The 22,406-nt window shown below is 38.2% G+C and overlaps 2 protein-coding genes across 2 annotated transcripts; both read right to left on the bottom strand.

The window, feature by feature from the left end:
* Positions 1-15: 15 nt before the first annotated feature.
* LOC120261068 lies at positions 16-4,984 on the bottom strand. The gene is made up of 6 exons (XM_039268741.1): positions 4,838-4,984; positions 4,554-4,700; positions 3,129-3,300; positions 2,896-3,029; positions 2,418-2,612; positions 16-2,247 (listed from the first exon to the last, which is right to left on the bottom strand). Exons 1-6 carry the CDS (start codon positions 4,838-4,840, stop codon positions 313-315), a joined length of 2,586 nt encoding a protein of 861 aa, XP_039124675.1. The 5' UTR covers positions 4,841-4,984; the 3' UTR covers positions 16-312.
* A 6,760-nt stretch (positions 4,985-11,744) lies between these two features.
* LOC120261408 lies at positions 11,745-12,477 on the bottom strand. The gene is made up of 2 exons (XM_039269289.1): positions 12,181-12,477; positions 11,745-12,086 (listed from the first exon to the last, which is right to left on the bottom strand). The coding sequence occupies exons 1-2, from the start codon at positions 12,475-12,477 to the stop codon at positions 11,745-11,747; spliced, it is 639 nt and encodes a 212-aa protein (XP_039125223.1).
* Between the last annotated feature and the right edge of the window lie 9,929 nt (positions 12,478-22,406).

The raw sequence follows: 22,406 nt of genomic DNA, 5'->3' as shown, positions 1-22,406 counted from the left end.
TTCAACACAACGAACCACCACATACCATCGGGAGTTCTGGAGTAACACAAGTAGATACCAAGGGGAAATCCAGAGCAATACAAGAATGCGTACATCAGCACAAAGTTCTCAGAACTGTGGAAACTCAAGATAACATGGAGAAGACAAGAGACTGAAATGCGGCAATCATGTCCTTATAAAAAGGATTATTTAGTGCAACAATAACAGATAGAGCTGCAAACTGCATAATAAATTACATCACGACCAAGAACAAGGTCAAGAAAAGAAGAGATGCACAGATTAAGTGATGGCTATGTTGCATGCGCATGCCAATCAGCGGAGAATGCGATTGCCTGTGATGCGACCACCACTTCTCCCACCAGCTCGATTCCTTTCTCCAATCACTACATTTACTGAGTTTGGCACACTAACAATATTATCACAAACAAGAGTGCCCGATTCACAGCCCACTCCCTCACCAGCTTGGGAGGACATTTTTCCTCCCGTGGCACAATTTTCTCCAGTGAGCTGTGGGGTGTTTTCATCCTTTGAAGCTGATCCAATACCATAGTACTGATCTTTCTGTGATTGCAGTTCATGGTTCAACACATAAGCACGATAGCAGGACCTCTGACTTCTGTGTGGGTCTTTCTGAAATTCAGGATCAGCACTTGTTTGATACACTCCCTTAAAATCACCTCCCTGTGTCTCATGGTTGGTTGGAAAAACATCGTGAGATTTAAATTCTGCAAATTCAGGTCTCTGAGAGTGATCCTTCCATTCAGAAGCCACGTTGTGGATAGAATCACGGCTAAGGAAGTTGGCAGATCCTCTTTCGGTTCTCTGCTCATCAGCAAAGTCATCATTGCCAGGAAAGTTAGCAGGTTCTTGTTCAGTTCTTGGCACGTAAGCAAAGTCGTTATTGCCAGGGAAATTAGCAGGTTCTCGTTCAGTCCTTGGCATATCAGCAAAATCGTTATTGCCAGGGAAGTTAGCTGGTTCTCGTTCACTTCTCTGCACATCAGCAAAGTCATCAATGCTAGACCAACTCTGTCTCCCTTGGTATTGAGAGGTATGATGAGGAGGCGCCCCATCCACAGTGTTGTCGCCAAGCCGATTCCCCTGTCTTTGGTAATGAACTCTACATGGTTGCGGCATGGCTGGGCAGTTTTTCCCTGCAGGCCAGTCCTCTTGTGTCTCATGATGACTTCCATATGGTAGAGGTGCTTCTCCCAAGTATCGCTCATCAAGGCAATGACTTTGCTGTTGATATCTAACTCTGCGTTGTTGCCGCATATCATTCAAGAAATTAGTCCCATCCGAATAATCATGCTTTCTGTATTGATGTGCATGTGGTTGAGCCATATCATCAGACTCCACATTTCCAAGATGATAGACCTGCTCTTTGTATCGAACTTCAAATGGTTGGCTCACATCATCAAAGTTGTCACCATTGCTATCATGATAATCGCGCCCTCGATGTCGACCTCCATGAGACCAGGTCCTGTCATCTGGTATATCATTAACAGGGCAGGACCGTCCACGAGACCAGGGCCTGTCATCTGGTATATCATTAACAGGGTAGTACCTCTGCCATCGGTTACTAACTCTATATGGTCGAGAGACATCATATTCTTGTCCTTGATACTGACCACCAAATGACCGACGCTCATAGGTCAATTCTGAAGCACTTGAGCTCTCCCTTTGTCCTTGGTATCGAGCTCCCTGCCTATAGCGCGGGAGCCGATAATTGGGCTCATTAGGGTAGTAATCTTGCACTGGAGATCTCCTTATTTGGGAACTTTCATATGGAGAGTACTGAACCGGCATGGCATTCGGGCCTGTGTATCTACCTCTATTCACAGTGGCAGTTGGAAATGAACCATCGACTGGATCATAGTCTTGCTGCCGTATGTGTTCTTCACTGTACAATGGGCTTTGGCTTTCTTGAACAGGATCACAGGCTTCCCTAGCTGGTGCTAAGTTTGAATGGGATAATGGCTGTATGTCATAAGGAAGGGAAGGTGGATGCCTTGCAGGTTTCATTATGTCTGTTGAACTCGAAGGTTCAACCAATGTGGTCTGGGTTTCATCATTGCTCAATTGAGTCCCTCCAATCTGCAGCATGGGTGCTTGCAAACAAGGCAGATGAGGCGTGGAAAATGAAGACAAAGTCACTTCAGAAGCTGGTGCTGGTGAACCTGAAGATGCAGATACTTCAGTAGCCCTGGTGACTGCATCTGGCAACCCTGGTGACAGATGACTTTCCTGAAAATAATACCAGTCTGCAGTTAAGCTGAGGAAGATTTTGAGCTTGGCGACTGAAACCAAACATGCACAAAAGATGGGTCTGAGTATTTTCAAGGAGTACTTGGCTAAGGATTTCAACACCCTAAATCTTACAAATATTGGAAGGATTAGTGAATTTTATTAATTACCTTGCACCCGATTCTTGGTTCGGACCCATCACGAAATACAATGTCAACTGGTGTTGCTTGAGTTCTCTGAGTATGATGTTCATGTTTCTCTGCATAATTCGGCTCAGAAGACAAAGCCCCACCAGAAAGACATGCCTCTGGGGGAATACTGAATAGCTCACTAGAATTATCTGGAGTGCGCAAACTTGGTCCATTCTGTAAATCAAAAAAATTCTAAATTCAAAATCTAGAATTCATTATGTAAACCAAGGATTTCATATCCAACATCTAGAATCAAAAACTGACAAGCAACTTCCTCGACTAGCTTGGATCCATGCCCTCAATTTTATGTCAAAAGAACACCCTTACCAGATGGGCATATCATGTCTATTGAGGAAAAGGAGTATGACATTTGCGACACACAAGAAGTAGCAAAATGACTCACAATTTAAAAGATACTCACAAAGCACTATGATCGCACACTAATTCTAGTACTTACCTGAATCTGGAGTTTTACGACAGCTGATTGAAGCCCACCAATTTCTATGGCAGCTTCCTCCATGCCCTTGCTCTGAGGGTATGAATCAGAAGACAAAGGCATTCTTGACATGGCAGAACCATGGAAGGTATCATCTGATCACTCAACACCAACCAAAAAAGATGAACATCAGCTCAAACTAGACCAACAGTGTCTAATCATTCTTAACTCACACTATATCCTCGTTACCATACCATCAGGATTGTGGATTTGTGATGGCATTGTCTGAGCTTTCTCAAAATCATAGTCATGTTTCTCCACACCACTGGGATCAGAAGACACACCACCGCACAACATAGACATTTCTGAGAGAGAATTAAATGGTCCACCAATAGTACTAGGAGTTGCAATTAGACCTAGTTCATTCTGAAAAGGGGGAGAGGAGAAACATAGTTTTGTAGAATTGCAAATGAAAAGGGTAGTTGATAATTGCTCAGCATTACAAGTAAAAATTAATTTGGCGGGAAAAAGAAATTGGTTTGTCATCCAATATAACTCTGAAATAAAAATACAGGTTTGCGATATGGATTCCTTCTCAAAGACACATCAATGGTCAAATGATTGTGAAATCTAGAATATTTATTTCTGCTTTTGATTGGATGAGACTGTTTCTTTCTTTCCAATTTTGAAGCATGCATTTTCATTGTGTCTTTAACAACCTCACTAAAATAAAATGCAAAAAATATCTATCAGTGCAAAGCATTTATGAAATGGATCACCACAAGCCGATTGAAGCCCTCCAATTTCTATGGTAGTTGCCTCAATGTCATTGGGCTGAAGGTTTGGATGAGAAGACAAAGGTATTCTTGAAATTCCAGAACTAAAGAAGCTATCTTCTGATGACTGAACGCCTACCAAAAAAGGCTCAAAAATCTATCTCAAACTAGGCCAATAGTGTGTAATTATTATTACATCACACTAAATCCTTGTTTCCATACCATCCGGATTGTGAATTTGCAATGGTGTTGTTTGAGCTTTCTCAATATTGTAGTCATTTTTATCCACACAACTGAGATCAGAAGACACAGCACAATACAGTGGAGACAATTTTGAGAGGGAGATGAATGGTTCAACATTATCATTAGGATCGAGGTGCAAGTAAATATGGTTCATTCTGAAAAGGGGAAAAAAAAAAAGTTTGTTTTTTGAGAACCTATTATGTATGAATAGGAAGAAGAAACTGGAGTTGTCATCCAATCTAAAATCGAAACAAAAATCCAGGTTTGCAATATGGTTTCCCTTTCAAAGGCACATCATCAATGCTCACATGGTGGTAAAATCTGGATATCTATTTTTGTTTTTGACGGGATGGAGATTATTGCTTTCTTTCTATTTTCGAAGCATGTGTTTTCACAATCTCTATTAAAAACCTCACTAAAATCAAATGTCAAACATCTAACAATAGACGTCATTTATGGAATGAATTAGCACAAGCATGATCAATATCATAAATCTCAAAATTTCAACAAAAAAATAAAATAAAATAAAATAAAATAATAAAACAATCAAGGGTTAAAACTGGATGTCAAGAGAATGGAAAAGGCATATGAATCTCAAATCCTCTGTACAATAGGCAGGAAGAGCTGTACATGCAATCAAGTCCAAGAGGAGTTCGTTACCTGGAAGTCAGTGGTCAGAGGAGTGTCCCCAGTTGGCACTGGCAGAGGTACCATAGCCAGTTGGTCGTTGATTGGTTGGTGAGGAGAACTTGTTGTCTCGTCGGCGTCCACCGTTGGGCCAGATGTTGGAGTTTCAACTTCGCCAACCTGGAAAACAAACAAAACAAGACAAGACCAGTGAACAATACATCAACGGTTTAATGTCCATGAATAAATGGGCCTGGGCCGATTACAAGATGATGGATCTCCTGGTTCTTCTGTTCGAAGGGAGAGAGAGAGAATACCATTGTTGTAAGCTGAGGACCCAAAAACAGGGGAAGACTTGGGTCACTGCCCTCTCTGAAGCTAGACGATCATTATAAGCAGCCAGGGTGGTGGAATGGACTTCCTTACCGGCTCCCTTAATAAATAATTAAAAAAGAACAAAGAAATAAAGTATTTAACATCCTCCTCCGGTCCATATATGATAATGATATATATAAACAAAGACCAACAACCTGTAGGGGACAGGGCATCACAAAGCGTTTAATATATTTATATATATACTGCTGCCATATTATTTCATCAAAGATAATATAGAGCTGACAAGCTTTCACACATGACATACGCAATACAACTAACTGCCCTTATATATCAAACAGTATATAGTAAAGCAGCGACCACAACCAGTTAATAGACTTATGACAGGCAACAGCAGGTTGCTAGTATATGTAGATATATTCTTGACTTGCGTTCGTGGTACTTAACGATAAACCTTGTTGCCACGAATCCGGCAGTTGTTATCGGTGGTGGCCGTATTTCCGGTTCCAATTTTAACCCTTCCGGTTCCGCCGAGAACCTCGTTGTCATAAACTTGCATATTGTTATGCCTTCCAGCTCTGTTTCCCACGCCAATGTCCACATCATCCGTGGCGTTCTTCACAGTGTTACGCATGACTTTCATGCGGTTATCACAGCATGCATCGTTAGCAACTCCCATACGAACATGAGCACCAGGGCTGCTGCCATCCACCTTGTTCCGATAAATTTCCATGTAGCTGTTACGCCCAGCAGTGTTTGCCACTCCAATGTCAACAGTCCCATCTGCGTTGTAGACATCGTTGTCTCTTATGCTGCCGCGATTGTCACCCCAAGCGTCGTTCCCCACACCCAGCCTCACTTTTCCACGTCCGCCAAGGACATGGTTGTCAAGGATGTCCATGTTGTAGTCACCGTAAGCATTGTTGTCCACTCCGATTTGGACGTCCTCTGTATGGGGACATCCAGGGTAACCACATGGGCGGTAGGAACGGCATGCTGCAGCGCACCTCTGCCAACATATAAGATATATATACAAGTGAGTGATCAAAATGGTTGGTTAATAATACATAAATATATGGCTCACTAATCAACATCCATATCTGCACGATCTATATATATATATGCATATTATGCATAGTATATCAGAAGAGAATCCAAGCAAGGTACTAATAAGATCATTACCATTTTTGAAACTGGTTGAGATTGCTAATGTAAGCTAATTGTTGTATGGTATGCAGCAAGGCTGTAGAACATGGCAAAGGTTATATAGGCGTTGGCAAGTGGATGGCAATTTGGAGACGGACTTCCTTCCACTTTCCACTGAGGATAAGAGGGAACATATGCTCTTGTTACTGCATTATGATTCAAATGTTTGGGTTTTCAACTCGCTTGTTATCCGACTTGAAGACATGTCCTCCTCGCATCATGATTAATTTGCATCACAAAAATGTTTGTGTTTATTATAACCCTTACTTGTTCCCTATAGAGCTTGAGCAAGCTTAGTTAACATCCCCTGATTAGCTACTCTGTTTTGCATGATAAATATTGATAACCCTTTCTAGTTTAATTTGTTCAATGTTATCGTGTAGAAGTTTATTGTTGAGCAAACAGCTAACAACAACTACATCATAACGATGAATAGCGATAATTAGGGTTTCACTGCCTCAAACCCCTCCGATCCATGAGTAATATAGCACGAAATTTGTCTTATTGACAAACAATTTGGTCTTGGAAAACAAAACTTGATCCATTGAATTCAAAACATCTCTTCTGTTCAAAGCTTTCTTGGCATTAAATTTAATGAGTGTTATATGTCTAATAATTTTTTACTCCACTAAAACTCCAACAACTACACGATTTTATTAAGCTTGGAGAGAACTAACTTTTGTAAAAATTGTTTGTCAAAAACCAAATATATCTTTAAAAAAATGGCCAATAATGTTTTTTTTGTTGGTCTATTCTGTGCTTGTTTGAACTGGTTTTTTTTAATAAAACAGTGGTTTATCCACTTTTTTATAAAAAAAAAATGACCAATCGGTGGTAAGTCTAATGATTAGTGATAACCTTGATAGTGGTTAAAAAAAAGTGATTTCTATGTATAATCAGTCCTACAAGGATTGTAGAATCAAAGATTTTGGTACGACAAATCTAATAATCAGTGATAACTTTAATAGTAGTTAAAAAGGAGTAATTTCTACGTGTAATTAGTTCTACAGGGATTGTAGAGTCAAAGATTTTAAAGAGACGAAGGATATAGTCCCACTTAAGGTACTTAAAGACTTGCAATTCAATAAAAAATAATTCTTCAAACCATATAAGAAGATCCTTCACAAAGAAGTTCATGTCTTGTTGATTAAAAAATCATATGGAATCATATCCAAGATAACACAGAAGCTTTATTCCAAGTTCACTGACAGTGGTAAGCTTTGTAGAAAGGAGAATTAGAATATGACAAATCAACTCTCCATTAATAAGATGATACCCCAATTTGAAAAATGTAAAGATGCCCCTTTAGGTGAAAATATTAATTATGTTATTAAAAAAAACCTAGAATTTGTACCTTAGACTTGAAGAGTGCTGAAAATTAAAATTAATAGTTGCATGTAATAATTTTAACTTAATGATTATATAAGTACATTAATGTAACTAGATGTGCATTCAGAAACAAAAAGAAGAAAAAAACAATCATTTTATATTATTTAGTTTTCAAGGAGCCCGCTTGTTTGGCGGCAATTTTTTTTTTTTTTTTATTTATTATTATTTATTTATTAAAAAATAAATAAATTATGTGTATTAAAAAAACATATAACAAGACAATTCATTAAAAATAAAAATTGATAAAACACGAAGGAAAAATAATAAAAACAAAAAATACTAAACACCAATCGAGAATAAAATAAAAACAACAAAGATAAAGAGATCCCTAAGAGCCTCATAATTTTTATGATGAATATAACTTTTTATGATGAATATAATCTTTCAAATATTAATATGTTGTTAGTTCGAATATTAAACCTTATCTTATCACCACTAAAAGGATCTCTGCCTCTGCTCAATTGAATCATTTTGAGCATAAAATATCTTGCATTATTAATTATTTAATATTCTTCATCTTTAATAAAAATTAAAATGACTGATCCTCTTGTGAGAGATCATGTCTGAGTCTTTTGACATCCTCAAAGAGATTAATCATGTCTTAAATATGTTTGGTGGAAAAAATTAATCAATCTTCATTACAAAAGCCTACAATTGTACAAGGTATATATAAATACACAGTTATATAAATATGGTGGCTATACAAATATAGATATACAAACTGTATACACAAACAGATTCCCTAACACCGCCCCTCTCCCCACCCCCACCCCCCAAACTCACGGGGGATCAAACATCGAGAGTTTGGACAAGAGAAAATCATGTTGTGCCCGTGTCTGAGATTTAGTAAACAGATCCTCAAGCTGACGCTCAGAAGGAACAAACTGGGGAGCCAGAATGCCTTTGATGTACTAATCACGCAAGAAGAAAGCATCAACGCCAATATGCTTGGAGAAGGAATGTTTGGATGTAATTCAAAGTGATCCGAATGGCACCGTGTTGTCACAATGTAGAGGAGTAGGAGCATGAGAGACAACACCAAGATCATGCAAAAGCCAACGCAACCAAACAATCTCCTCAGCAATAGTAGCCATAACACGAAGCTCTGCTTCAGTGCTAGACCGAGAAACGCCAGTTTACTTCTTGGACTTCCAAGCAATGAGAGAAGAGCCCAAGAACAAACAGAAGCCAGTAACAGAACGATGATCAAACGGATCACTAGCCCAAGTAGCATCAGAATAAGAACGAAGCTCCAGAGAACTGTGCTGAGAGAAGAGAAGGCCTCGAGACGGAGTCGCCCGAAGTTAGCGCAAAAGCCTCAAAAGATGGGCATAGTGAACAGAAGTAGGTGCACTAACAAACTGACTCAAAACATGCACAACATAAGCAATGTCTGGACGAGTGATGGTAAGATAGACCAGACTCCCAACCAAGTGACGATAGCGTGTCGGATCAGATAAGGGAGTCTCCTCATCAGCACGCAACTGAAGATGTAGCTCCATAGGAGTGGTCACAGCACAAGAGTCAAAGAGAGCTGACCGTGCGAGGATATCAGATGTGTAACGCTGCTGGGACAACTGAAAACCAATAGAAGTATAAATGACCTCAATGCCCAAAAAATAGCTCAATCGACCAAGATCAGTCATCTGAAAATGTTGTTAAAGGTGATGCTTGACAAAATCCACATGAGCAGGATCATCACCAGTGATGATCATATCATCCACATAAAGCAACAACAAAGTCCGACCACGAGAGGAAGAGTGCACAAACAAAGCGGGATCATGCGGACTAGGCTGAAAACCAACAGCAACCACAGCAGAACTGAAACATTCAAATCAGGCCCGAGGAGCCTGTTTGAGACCATATAGAGCCTTCCGAAGGCGACAGACCAAACCAGAAGGAGAAGAAAAACCAGGGGGAGGAAGCATGTAAACCTCCGGCTGAAAATCCCCATGAAGAAAAGCATTCTTCACATTAAGCTGAAAGAGGGACCATCGTCGAACGGCAGCGACAATAATGAGAGCTCGAATGGTAGTCATATGAGCTACAGGAGCAAAAGTCCCATCATAATCTCATCCCTGCTCCTGCTGAAAACCACGAGCCACAAGGCAAGCCTTGTACCGCTCTACAGAACATTCAGAGCGAGTCTTGACTTTATAGATCCACTTGCAGGTAATGGGAACAACACCAGGAGGAAGGAGAACCAAATCTCATGTAGAGGTGTGCTCGAGCGCCTCCAACTCAACAGACATAGCAGCTTGCCACTCAGGTATTTTGACAGCCTCTCAGTAAGAAGATGGTTCTGGAGGGTCATTGGAGGGAGAAATAGGTAGGTCAAGAAGCTCGAGAGGCAAGATTAAGGCGATCAAGAGGATGACGATCACGAAGAGGATAACGACGTGCAGGGGGATCATCCGCAGGGAACACATCAGAGGAAGCCATTGGCGCCGGGGGTGACTGCTCAGGAAGAAGAGGAGTGGGAATAGAAAACTGGACAGGAGGGTCAGCAGTCAACGGTGAAACAGATGGATGAGATACAGGTGGAGATGGGGACAAAGGAGGTGGTGAGGACACAATGAGAAACTAAACATCGGACAATGTAGTAGAGGAGTGAGAAAAAGAGGAAGGGGAAAGGACAAAGAAAGGACGATCCTCAACAAAGGAGACATCACGCGAGATACGGAGGCGACGTGTGATAGGATCATAACACCGATAGCCTTTGTACTCAGGACTATAACCAAGGAAGACACAAGGAACAGATCGAAAGGTAAAAGTTTAATCCGCCTCGAGGCATAAGGAGGACATAACACAAAACAACCAAAACACACGAAGATGAGAATAACCGGTAGGGTCGGAAAAAGACATTCCCTCGGACTACAACCGTGAAGAAAGGAAAGAGGGTTGAAGATTGATGAGGTAAACAAGAAGAGAGACAGACCCTCAGACAAAAAGTGAGGGGGAACATGGAGGCAATGAGAAGAGTACGAGCGGTTTCAAGAATATGACGATGTTTCATTTCAGCAGTGCCATTCTGAGCATGGGCACCATGACAAGAGAGCTGAGGAAGAGTGCCGTGGGAGGCAAGAACCTCACGAAACTCATGAGAAAGATACTCTCCTCCTGAATCGGAACGGAAAGTACGAATGATGGCAAAAAATTGGGTGCGCACCATATTAGAGAAATCAATATAAACCTTTAAAAAATCGGAACGAGCACGCATAAAATAAATCCAAGTGTAACGGGAGAAATCATCAACAAAAATAACATAATAACGATGTCCACCTTTGGAAACATATGGGGCAGAACCCCAAACATCCGAATGAACTAATTCAAACGCAGACCCAGACCTAGACACACTCGAAGGATACGGGAGTTGTAGCTGTTTGCCAAGCTTACAACCCGAACAAGAATGAGAATTATCAACTGAAACACGACCTAAAATACCCTGATGAATAAGAGAAGACAGACGAGAACCACTAGGATGGCCAAGCCGATGATGCCACTGATGGAAACGAACAGTAGAAAAATAATAAACCGAGGCCGCTAGTAACGTAGAAGAGGACGGAAGACGAAGATGATCGAGCACATACACCCCACTATGGCGATGTCTAGCTCCAATGAGGGTCCCTATAAGACGATCCTGCACACGACAACTAAACTCATCAAAAATAAGAAGATAACCAAGAGAAGCGAGCTGGCCAGTAAAAATAAGGTTCATGGAGAGCTATGGTACAAAGGCAACATCAGGAATATAAAAATGAGTGGTGTGTAAGAGGCCACGACTAGGGACAGGGAGTGTCGTGCCATTAGCGATAATGACACGAAGATTAGAAGAAAAAGGGTGAAGAGAATGAAGGTGGGTATCATCATAGGTCATATAAAAAGAAGCTCTAGAGTTAAGTAACCAAGAGGATGAAAAAATACCTGTAGGGGCAGAGGCGACTGATGGGTGAGTGGAGACGCTCTGAGGCATCCCGAGTGAGTACCGGGGCGTAAGAAAGGAGATATCCGACTCGAAAGTCGCAAGAAGGTCGAACCGCCAAGAGACAATGGACCACCCCGAGTAGTCGAGGGGTGGGGGCTGGGGCCCTCGCCTGCATCGCTCATCCGAGCCCGCTGAGCTCATGCGACACTCGAGACGTAATACGGGGCGGGAGCATGGCAAGAATGACATCGAACCCGACTCGCCCAGGAGGCGCACTAGAAACCGGGTCCCCCGAGGACCCGAGATGAGGACTCGACAGGAGCGCTAAGACCAGGAGACGGCATCAAAGGAGCAATGGTCGGCACTAGGTTCTACTGGGGTGCAGCAAGAACATAGTGAGGAGCATCAGGTGGTGGAACCACATTTAAGGACCGAAGAAGAATCTCCTCATCAAGTACATATGCCAGAGTATCACTAGCAGACGGAGGTGTAACCCAGTGCAGTAGCTGAGCCCGAACGGCCTCGAACTCAGGGCGAAGACGCATGAGAAACTCATAAATGTGAAGATAATCACGATATTGAGCAATGGCAAGACACTGGGCACAGGTCGGAGAAGGAGAGGGGGTCATCTCATCACACTGACGCCATAAATCACTGAGCACGGCAAAGAAATCCGAGACAGAGGTCTCACGCCGATAGGTAAAAGTGAGAGTCTGTAGCAAGGAGTAGCGTAACACCTAACTGGAAGGAAGATTGAGGGCGCGCAGATGATCCCAAATCGCCCTTGGCTGTAGAAAGATCACAAACAGCCAAACGAATATGAAGCTCACAGGACTGACAGATGATAGCGATGGTACGAGCATCATCCTTAGTCCACTTGAGCAAGTCAGCATACGTGGAAGAGGACGCGCTGGTAACTGTAGACGAAGAGGAGCTAGAAGAAACGGCACTAGAAGAACATGGAGGCGGACGGGTACCATCAACATGACCCCAAAGATTAAGTCCGCGAAGGAGCACACGTAAAGTGGACGACCATGCTTTATAATTCTTGTCATTGAGCATGACGTCCGCCTTTTGGAGATAAGAAACTTGGGTAGAGGCCATGAAAACACACTACGCGCTCGAGGATCGGCGCGGGCGGGCGCGGGCGCGCTGCGAATGCATCACCGGGCGGCGCGCTACCGGGATGTGCAATGACGGCGCGACCGGAACGCGCTGGGAGACGCGTGCAGCGGCGCTATCGGGCCACGCGGCGGCGCCGGGCGCGTGCATGCGCGGCGAGCCGAGGGCGAAAGGCGCGGATCGAGGATGGTGCACGCGGATCGAGGGTGGTGGTGTGGAAAAAAAAATTAGGTTTAGAAAAACCGCTCTGATACCATGTTAGGTGGAAAAGATTAATCAATCTTCATTACAAAAGCCTACAATTGTACAAGGTATATATAGATACACAGTTTTATAAATATGGTAGCTATACAAATATAGATATACAGCTGTATACACAGCTGTATTCTCTAACAAAATATCCCTTAAGTGAAGTTTAAGATGGAGCCTTCAAAATGATTGGATCTCCGCCGAGGAGTCAACCATATCTACGGTGCCATGGTAAAAGACACATCGGCTGACTTATTGAACCTCCGTTTGGCTAGATTATCAAGAGCGGATATTTTATTATTCTAAACGATTAATATAATTTTTCGAGCCAAGGTTACGGGTCAACTAATTCTTCCTTCATTAGCTTGGTGATGATGACATATGCATCTTGATTTATGTTTTTATTATTTTTATTTTACAAATTAAAACAGAAATATATATCGTGCTCTTTCTAATGAATAGCCCACAAACGCTAAATGATTTATTATTATTATTATAGGTATAAATAAATTATGTAATTATTTGGAATAAATACAATTTGATGATTCAACTCTCTCGTTTAAAAAAAACCACAGTGGACGTTGACATAGTCAATCATGTTAGTGCCGCACCAAATGTTTTTTTTTTTAATGGATAAACCACAATGCAATAAAAAGATAACAAATTCCACCAGAAAAGTGGCTACAACTGGCAAAGTAAAGTCAACCACCAGAAGTGGGAAGCAACAAAAACAGGGAAAAAACTACAAAGAAGAGGGTCCTAAAGGAATGGGGAATCCTTTAGGGAACCTGAATGGAAACAACAAGACTACTCTCCCTGGGGGCGGCCTCGCTTCCTAGATAGCCTGCCTGTCATCAGTAGAAGACAGGAACTCCAGACTCCTCTTGATTTTAGACACTGGTTCCTCCAATTTAGCTCTTTTTGCCTCAAGCGCTGCAGAAATCCACAAAATTATCAAATGATCAATTTTTTAATAATAGAGCCATTCGACATGTAATTAGAATTGAAAATGCGAGCGTTTCGTTTAAGCCAAATACACCAAGAGATAGCCTTAACAAGTAAGTCCCAAAAGTAAAACATAGATTTAGAAGCATTCCTCTGCCAGTTGCCTAAGAGGTCCTTAAGACTCCGCGGGGGAACCCGATCACCAAAGATCCTACCAAAGTATCCCCAGATAGCAGAAGCCAAATGTAGCCTCAGAAAAACAAAAAACAAGATAAATCATATTTATTAAAGTAAAAAAATACTTTAACCTCAATTCCTCAAATGGAAATTTAAGAACAAAACAAGGAGTGGTTCAATAGTATCATTGGAAGTTGCAAGTGTTTTTTATATAGTAGAGTGAATAAATTACTGATTTATTAAAAAAAATTAGAATAAAACAAATACAAAGACAACAAAACAAACAGACGAACTAGACAAATATAAAATAAAATAACAAACAAAGACCAAAAAAACAACAAAAAGAAAGAAACAAGACTAGGAGACAATCACCAAAAGTGATGCACTGCCACACCTACAAACAACATGGAGCTGAGAAGAAAAGAAAACTACAGCTGAGTTGTTCATAAAAGAGAGGAAAAAGGAACGAAACAGTCTTTTTTTTCTTCACAACCTATTGTGTATCAATAAGAAGGAAAGGGGCCGGGGGTTGTCAGCCAATCTAAAACAGAAATAAAAATCTAGGTTTGCAGTGAAATGGGTCTTATTATGGTTTAAATTGGCCTGGGCCTGATTATACAGCCTTGAAATAGGTCTCCTGGTTCGTTGGAAAACAGGGGAAGAAAAGCAGGAAGACTTAGCTAGCCCTCTCTGAAGCTAGACGATCATTATAAGCAGCTCGGGTGGTGGAATGAACTTCTTTACCGTCTCCCTTAATACATAATTAAAAAAAAAAAGAAATGAAGTATTTAACATCCTTGACATCCTCATGTTCGTATATATAAACAGAGACCAACAACCAGTGGGGGACAGAGCATCACAAAGCGTTTATTATACGTATAATGCTGCTGCCATTTTATTTCATCATATAATAAAGCTGACAAGCTTTCACGCATGGCATACACAATACAATGCAGCCGTTCTTATAGAACAAACAGAAGTAAAGTAGCGAGCACAACTAGTACTTAGACTTATGACAGGCAACAGCAGGTTGCTAGTATTTATTGTTGCGTTTGAAGACGTACTAGTTCCTGAGTGGTTAACGGCAAACCTTGTTGCCGTAAACTTGCATCTTGTTATCCCTTCCAGCTGTGTTTCCCACGCCAATGTCAACACTCCTGTCTGTGTTGTAGACATCGTTGTCTATTATTCTGCCGCGATTGTCACCCCCAGCGTTGTTCCCCACACCAATCTCGACTTTTCCACGTCCGCCAACAACTTGGTTGCCAGCGACGTCCATGCCTAACTCGCCTTGCGCATTGTTGTCCACCTGATTAGGACCTCCCCTTTGTGGGGACATCCAGGGAGACCACATGGCCTGTAGGGACGGCATGATGCTGAGCACGCCTGCCCCTGCCAATATAAGATACAAGTGAGTGATCAAAATGGCTGGTTAATTATACATATATATGCCTCACTAATTAACGCCCTTATATGTACGATATATATATATATATATTATGCATAGTTTATCAGAAGAGAATCCAAGGTACTATAATAAGATCATTACCATTGTTGATCGAATTGATATTGGTAGTGTAGTGTAAGCTAATTGTTGGATGGTATGCAGCAAGGCTATACAACATGCAAAGGTTATATAGGCGTTTACAGGTGGATGGCAATTTGGTGACGGAGTTTTTTCCGCTTTAATTTCCACTAGGGATAACAAGGAGCATATGCTGTTTTACTGCATTATGAGTCAAATATTTGGCTTTTTGACTCGCTGGTTATCCAACTTGATGACACATGTCCTTCTTGCATCGTCATCAATTTGCATCACAAAAATGTTTGTGTTCATTATTAAAACCCTTGCTTATTCCCTGCATAGCTTGAGCATGGCCTGATTAGTTACTTTGTCCAGTGTGATACATGTATATAACCATTTAGTTTAATTTGCTCAATTTGATATTGTGTAGAATATAATTAAAATAGTTAAAATTTATTATAGAAAATAGAGTCAACCTAACCTTAATTAATCCACCTTTTCCAAAAAAAACCCTAACCTTAATTGTTAATTTTAATATTACCTCGTAGAAAAGAATGTGCTAACCTTTCCCACAAACCGAATGCATAATGCAATATTCTCTGTATTGGGATTGTAGCTACTGATGCGCATGCCAAAGTAAGTGAAATGGAGGATTTATAATTAGTACCAAATTTGTCCAATTGACAAACAATCCGGTCTCGTAAAACAAGAGGCCGTAAAACTTTATCCTTTGAATCCAAAACATATCTTGTGTTCAAAGCTTTCCTGGCATGAAAATCAATGAGTGCTATAATGTATGTCTAATAATTCTTTACTCCACTAATTATTAAACACGGAAAGAACTTTTCTAAAAATTGTTTGCAAGAAATCAACTCTATCTTCAAAATGGCCGATAGGCGAAAGTCTAATATTAACTCGGTAATAACCTTGATAGTGGTTAAAAAAAGTGATTTGCATGTAGTTCTACGTCTACATGGATCGTAGGGTTGAAGATTATGGAGATAAGAAGGATATTATAGTCCCACTTAAAGTACTTAAGATTTACAGTGTAATAAAAAATAATTCATCAAACAAGACAAGAAGATCCCCCACAAATTACGAATCTCATGTCTTGTTGATTAAAAAAGCATATGGAAACCAACATGACACGGAGCCTTTTATTCAAAGTTTACTGACGGTGGTAGCTTTGTAGAAAGAACAAATATTACAATGACACAAATCAACCCTCCATTAATAAGATAGATGTTCCAATCTAAAATATGTAAAGATACGTCTTTCAATGATAATGTTATGGTACTAGAATTTGTATTTAAGACTTGGAGTGCTGAAAAAAAAGTGATAGCTGTAATAATTTTAACTTAATAATTATATAAATACATTAATGTAAAATGATATGCATTCAAGGGGAAAAATCAATCATTTTAAATTATGTAATTTTCAAAGAGCCCACTTGCTTGACGGCATAATTTTTATCGTGCATATAATCTTTTTTATGTGATGAATATAATCTTTTAACATAGTCCACTTTGTTAAAAAAAATAAAAAAATAAAAAAATAAAACTAGTTTTTAAAATATCGTTATGCTAGGTGGAAGCCTTCCACAAGCAGCATTCGTCCATTTTTTTTTATGTTTTTGATTTTGTGTTTGTTTTTGTTTTGTAACCACTATTAACGGTGTTGTTTTTGTTTTAATCTAAGTTCCACTCTTGGTGGATGTCATCGGTTTGTTTTTGTTTGTTCCATATTATTGCTCTGTTTTGTTCTTATTTGTTGGCTTATACTCTGTTACTCTGTTTTTTTTAAGGGCTGTTTAGTTTGATGTAAGTAGATGTGATGTAAAATATTTTACATATAAAAATTCGTTTTTGATGTTTGGTTTGCTACAAAACAAGCACTTATAAGTAAAACAATTCCCACGAAGACTCTATTTTACAGCATTTTTAATGTATTTATGATTTATTTATTAAAAAATAAGAATATTGAGTCTTATCTTATCTCCACTAACAGGATCTCTACTTTGCATCATTTTTTTTTAATTAAATGAATAAATCACGAAGTTATTGACCATTGCATCATGATTAATAGAATCATTGAGCATGAAATATCTTGCATTTTTATTGGATATTATTTATCTTCATAAAAAACTTGGCTAACCCTTGTGAGAGAAATATATTCCTCAATTTGAATCCCACATCAGTCTTTTCACGTCCTAAACTACAGGAATAGAGCAATGAGATCCCAAATATCTCTTGAGATGGAACCTCCATAATGACCAAACCTCAATCACGGAGGGTGGGAATATGATAAGACGAAAAATTTGTCTGAAATGATGCCAAATGTGAACCATCTCTATCATGATATGGCAAAGAACACATCGGCCAATTTAATGCATCTTTGCTTTGCCAGATTATTAAGAGCAAGGATTTTATTATCCCACGAAAACCAATTGAAAGGATGGTTTTCAAAGGTAAGATGACCAAGCATCTAATTCCATTGTCGATTAGAAATGGTTAAAAGAGTAAACCCTATTCCCTTCGAGGGTCCAAATTTTGGTGCCCTCCAGGTTGCTATAGATAATTAGAAGGAAAGCCCTTAATCAAGCCCCGAACCAGGCTCACCGAATTATGTGCGCCAACAAATGACTGCATATATACCCACAAAGTCAAGTGGCACATAAGGTTTCAATATCTGTCTCAAAAAAAAAAAAATAAAATAAAATAAAATAAAGTAACAACTTCACAAAAACAAACAAATTCAAAGGATTCAAATAACCAATTTATAATTAATAATTAAAGGAAAATTTAAAATACAAATAACCAGGTTTACAACACAACTCAGAAAACATCCACTAAAACTACCATAATCACATAAAAATTTCATAAATTTCAAAATCACACTTAAGAGTGACATTGTACAATAATTATCATACAAAATTCAAAAATCAAAATATTTCAAACAAATATAATTAAACAAAATGAACTAGCATATTAAAAAAATCAATCATTTTAAATTATTTAAGTTTAAAAGAGCCCACTTTCTTGGCCCCATAATTTTTTTTTAATTTAAAAAAAATGGATAAATCACAGTTATATTAAAATGGCCCATAATTTTTATCATATATATGGTGAGTATAATCTTTGAGATAGCATTTATTGTGCTGTTAAAACCGAATATTGATCCTTATCTTATCTCCACTAAAAAGGATCTCTACTTTTCCATCATTTCGTTGAGATCAATAGAATCTTTGAGCATGGAATATCTTGTATTATTGCTCGATATCATTTATCTTTAATAAAAAATGACTAACCCTTGTCAGAGAAATGTATTCCTTAATTTGAATCTTACATCCTCTTGTTTAAGTTTTTTCACGTCCTAACAACATGAGGGAGCACTCAAATATAAAGTACAAAACAGCTACACACACCCACAAACTAAAAAACACCCAAGTCCACTGGGAGTGGAGCACCAATCAACACAAAAGAGAAAACAAAAATAGCCAAAAAAATTCATTTTTTTTTTAAATAATAGACAACAACGCCCTTTTAATATGAATATAAACTGTGAAGAGAAATAATGATAAAAAATAACTATGAGTGGCTTTTTGGGCATGTGCATGTTAGTCACATGTTGACTTATGTTATATAGATATATTAACATATATTATTATGTTAGTATATAAGGATATATTAGCATATATTATTATGTTAGTATGTAAAGATGTATTAGCATATAATATATGCTAATAAGATTATCTGTCATTGAGTTGGGGATGAGGTATATATAAGTCAGAATTTTCTTATTGTTTTCTTCTTGAGACGAGCTTGAGAGTTGTTCAAGCCATCGGAGATATTCTTCATAGTGGATTTCAATTCCCGACCCCCGTGGAGACGTAGGCAAGAGTGCCGAACTCCACGTAATTACTGTGTCGTGGTTTGTGTGTAATTTTCTTTCTTTAGCCCTATCTTTGCATGTGTTTTGGGAGACATCTACGGGTGTGTTAGTGCTTCCGAAAGGGGTCTTAAGTGAAGTTTTAAGTCCCCCCAACATAAAGCAGATCTAGAAAGCGATCTGGAACTCTGATGCACATGATATGTACGATGATGAGAATAGTATAAAAATCCGTGTGACAGACTGTATGAACAAGATAAAGTGAATAGATCGTCGGGAAGGATTTGAAACCCATGACCTCCTCCTTATACTTTGGTGTCATACCATTGGACTATTCAATGGTTGACAAAAAAATCATTTTTGCTATTAATATGTCCATGTACTCTCATTTGTAATATCCCAAAAAAAAATTATTTTTTTTATTATTTAAATTTGGTGGAGGTTTTTTAATAATAACTTCCCATACCTATAATTGTAACTTCTTCGAAAATAGTGAAATGGTCTCCTGCTGTGGTGCCGGAAGAATATGCTATTTGGCGAACCTCGTTATATTGGTTTAATATTGATTTTTATTTGTTTACATTGTTTATCTGGATATTTTTGTTTAATTTTTTTATTTTCATAATATTATCTATTATGGGGCTATTTTTGTAAAGAAAATTATTTAAGTTTTCCCAACAAAAACACCCTATTATCTTTGAGGGTCCAAATTTTGGTGTCATCCAATTGGTTGCTAGAGATGATTAGAAGGCAAGTTCTAAGCCCAGTGAATGTGGTTCAACAAGACACAGAGTTGGGCACAACCAAACGGAGGTTCTATCATGAAGTCATTAATTTGTCATGCTAGAAAAATGTGAATGGGCCATTGCTGATGATAGGATATAGGCTACCGACATAGAAGGTAGATAGAAATTTGACAAATACCTAGCTAGGAGAAGAATTTTCTCCTAGAAGAGACCTGATGGAGGTCGGAAAAAAGTTAGAAACCAAATTTTGTAGCGGTGGATGTACCATTACCTAAGCATATTTACCCTTGTTTATGAGCCATATAGAACGGATTAACAACTCATAGTAATTCCACCAAACAATTTTTAGATGATCCATAAAAACATTGAGATAAGTAAAATGAAAAAAAAATGTAAAAGATCAAGATTTTAAGCAGCAGCCCTTTTTAGGTCGGAACCGAGTTTGATTCTCCTTCTAACTAGTGCTTTGAGTTTGATATCTCTTTCCTATTGATTTGTCAAATCATCCTCTGTATCACTTGGATCTTGGAAATCCTCCAATTCTCCTATATCCATCAATTGGGGTAAATTTTTTAGTATGTTATTAAATTTTGGCTCATTTTCACTTTGAATCATTGAACTTCAATTTGCATAAATTTGATCACTTAATTTTAATTTGATTTCACTGGGTGATAAATCAAGAGATTTTGACCCCCAAATGAATGATCTGGCTCTTTTTCAATAACATGGGTATCTCCAAAAGACTTAATAATGTGTTATGACAAGGACTGACTCGGATTTTCAAACAGCCATGTAATCAGTTGGGAGTTAAATTCCTTGATTTATTACCCCATGAAATCAAATTAAAATTTAATGATCAAATTAATACAAATTAAAGTTCGGGGATCAAAGTGAAAATGAATCAAAATTTAATGACCTAGTGAAAAAATTTACCCTCCATTAATTCCTATATTCTGGTCCATCATTTTCCGCTATCCCATGATTTAGAGTTCCTAGCACTTGGTCCACCAACATCAGATGTATTAGCTCATGAGCAATGGGAGGTCTTGCTTCTGGAGAAAGATATTGTTTATCCACTTTTATTAATATAAAATAAAATAAAATAAAATTATTTCTCACTCGTATAAAACATTTACCTTTTACTTCTCTATTTTGATAGTCCTGCATAAATTTAAAAAAATTTAAAAACAATTAATTTAATTTGATTTTCATAAATATTTATAGTGAAACCACTCCTATAATAATAGAAGAGTTTGCATTTGTTTTTCCCAAATGATAGTTGATAAAGCACTATTATTCTCTTGAAAATCCTCCTCAACTGATCAAAAGTTGATTTTTGCAATTAGATTATTTTTATTTTCCTGAAAATCCAAGGGGCTCTCCCTTGAAGATAAACTTAGTCTTGTTATTTTTTTTATTTTTTTGAAAAGATGAATAAAGCACTTCAAATTAAGATAAAGAGACAAGGTACAATTGAATATCAATTTTTAAACAATCCTACTAAGTGAAAAAAACTATAAACTGCAAAAATAAAATTTTCCTTTAGCTGGGACCAAACATCGACAAGTCCAATCATAAGGTTTTCAATCGAAAATATTTGTGCAAACCTAATGATTTGGGTGGATGAGGGATATTAAACATCGTTGATTTTAATCTTGCCCTCGTTTAAAAAATGGTGGTGGAAGAAAATCATTGGAAAAAATAAAGGCAACCCATGTAGTCATGTCCTCCATAGAGGTCCAGAGATAATCGTGTTATCTTTGCTTAGCAGGTCATCTTAGTGGAAAACTTTTCTCTATCTTTGCTAGGTCTACTTTCCATTGCTTTGTTTGTCCTTGATTTTGTTGTTATTGTACTTTTTCTTCCCATTTTTAATGGATTTTATTTGTAGTTTTATTTTTTGTATTTCATTTGTTTATTATATTTCTATCTTTATCTTCTTTTAATATGTAGTTTTTTTTTCTTAATTGATGTTTGTGGTTATCTATTTTATTTTAAAAATATTGTAACAAAGTAATTAAAAGTGGCTTCATTTTTTTTTTTTACGAATAAGTGCTAAATGCTTCTCAATTAAAAAGATTATTAAGGGACAAACAAATAAAGAGTTGTACTAATTATAGTAAGTCAATGAACCCCTAAGACTTAAATTCTTGTCATACAATCTCTAAAGGAAAAAAACAACTATTTTTTCCACTGGTGACTCTGTGAATTTTCCTAGGTGAGAGATTCAAACTAACTAATCTCCTTCAAATGCGAAGTACATGATAATATATTAATGATTAATTCCATTAATTTTATTGTTGTTATTATTTTTATATATCTAATATTTATCATAACTAAATGTACCGTTGGCATCAAGCTGGTCGAAATCAGTGACAGCA

The sequence above is a fragment of the Dioscorea cayenensis genome, chromosome 5 (genome assembly GCF_009730915.1).
Source record: "Dioscorea cayenensis subsp. rotundata cultivar TDr96_F1 chromosome 5, TDr96_F1_v2_PseudoChromosome.rev07_lg8_w22 25.fasta, whole genome shotgun sequence".
Classification (NCBI taxonomy): domain Eukaryota; kingdom Viridiplantae; phylum Streptophyta; class Magnoliopsida; order Dioscoreales; family Dioscoreaceae; genus Dioscorea; species Dioscorea cayenensis.
This window is presented reverse-complemented; position numbering and strand designations above follow the sequence as displayed.

Bases quoted from the DNA above. Each gene is read 5' to 3' on its own strand.
- LOC120261068 (XM_039268741.1), bottom strand. The intron at 3,301-4,553 runs GTAACGAACTCC...CCCCCTTTTCAG, and splicing joins CTCTGACCACTGACTTCCAG to AATGAACTAGGTCTAATTGC. The intron at 2,248-2,417 runs GTAATTAATAAA...TATTATTTTCAG, and splicing joins AACCAAGAATCGGGTGCAAG to GAAAGTCATCTGTCACCAGG.
- LOC120261408 (XM_039269289.1), bottom strand. From the start codon at position 12,477: ATGGCCTCTACCCAAGTTTCTTATCTCCAAAAGGCGGACGTCATGCTC. The intron at 12,087-12,180 runs GTTTGTGATCTT...TCCTTGCTACAG, and splicing joins AGCTTCATATTCGTTTGGCT to ACTCTCACTTTTACCTATCG.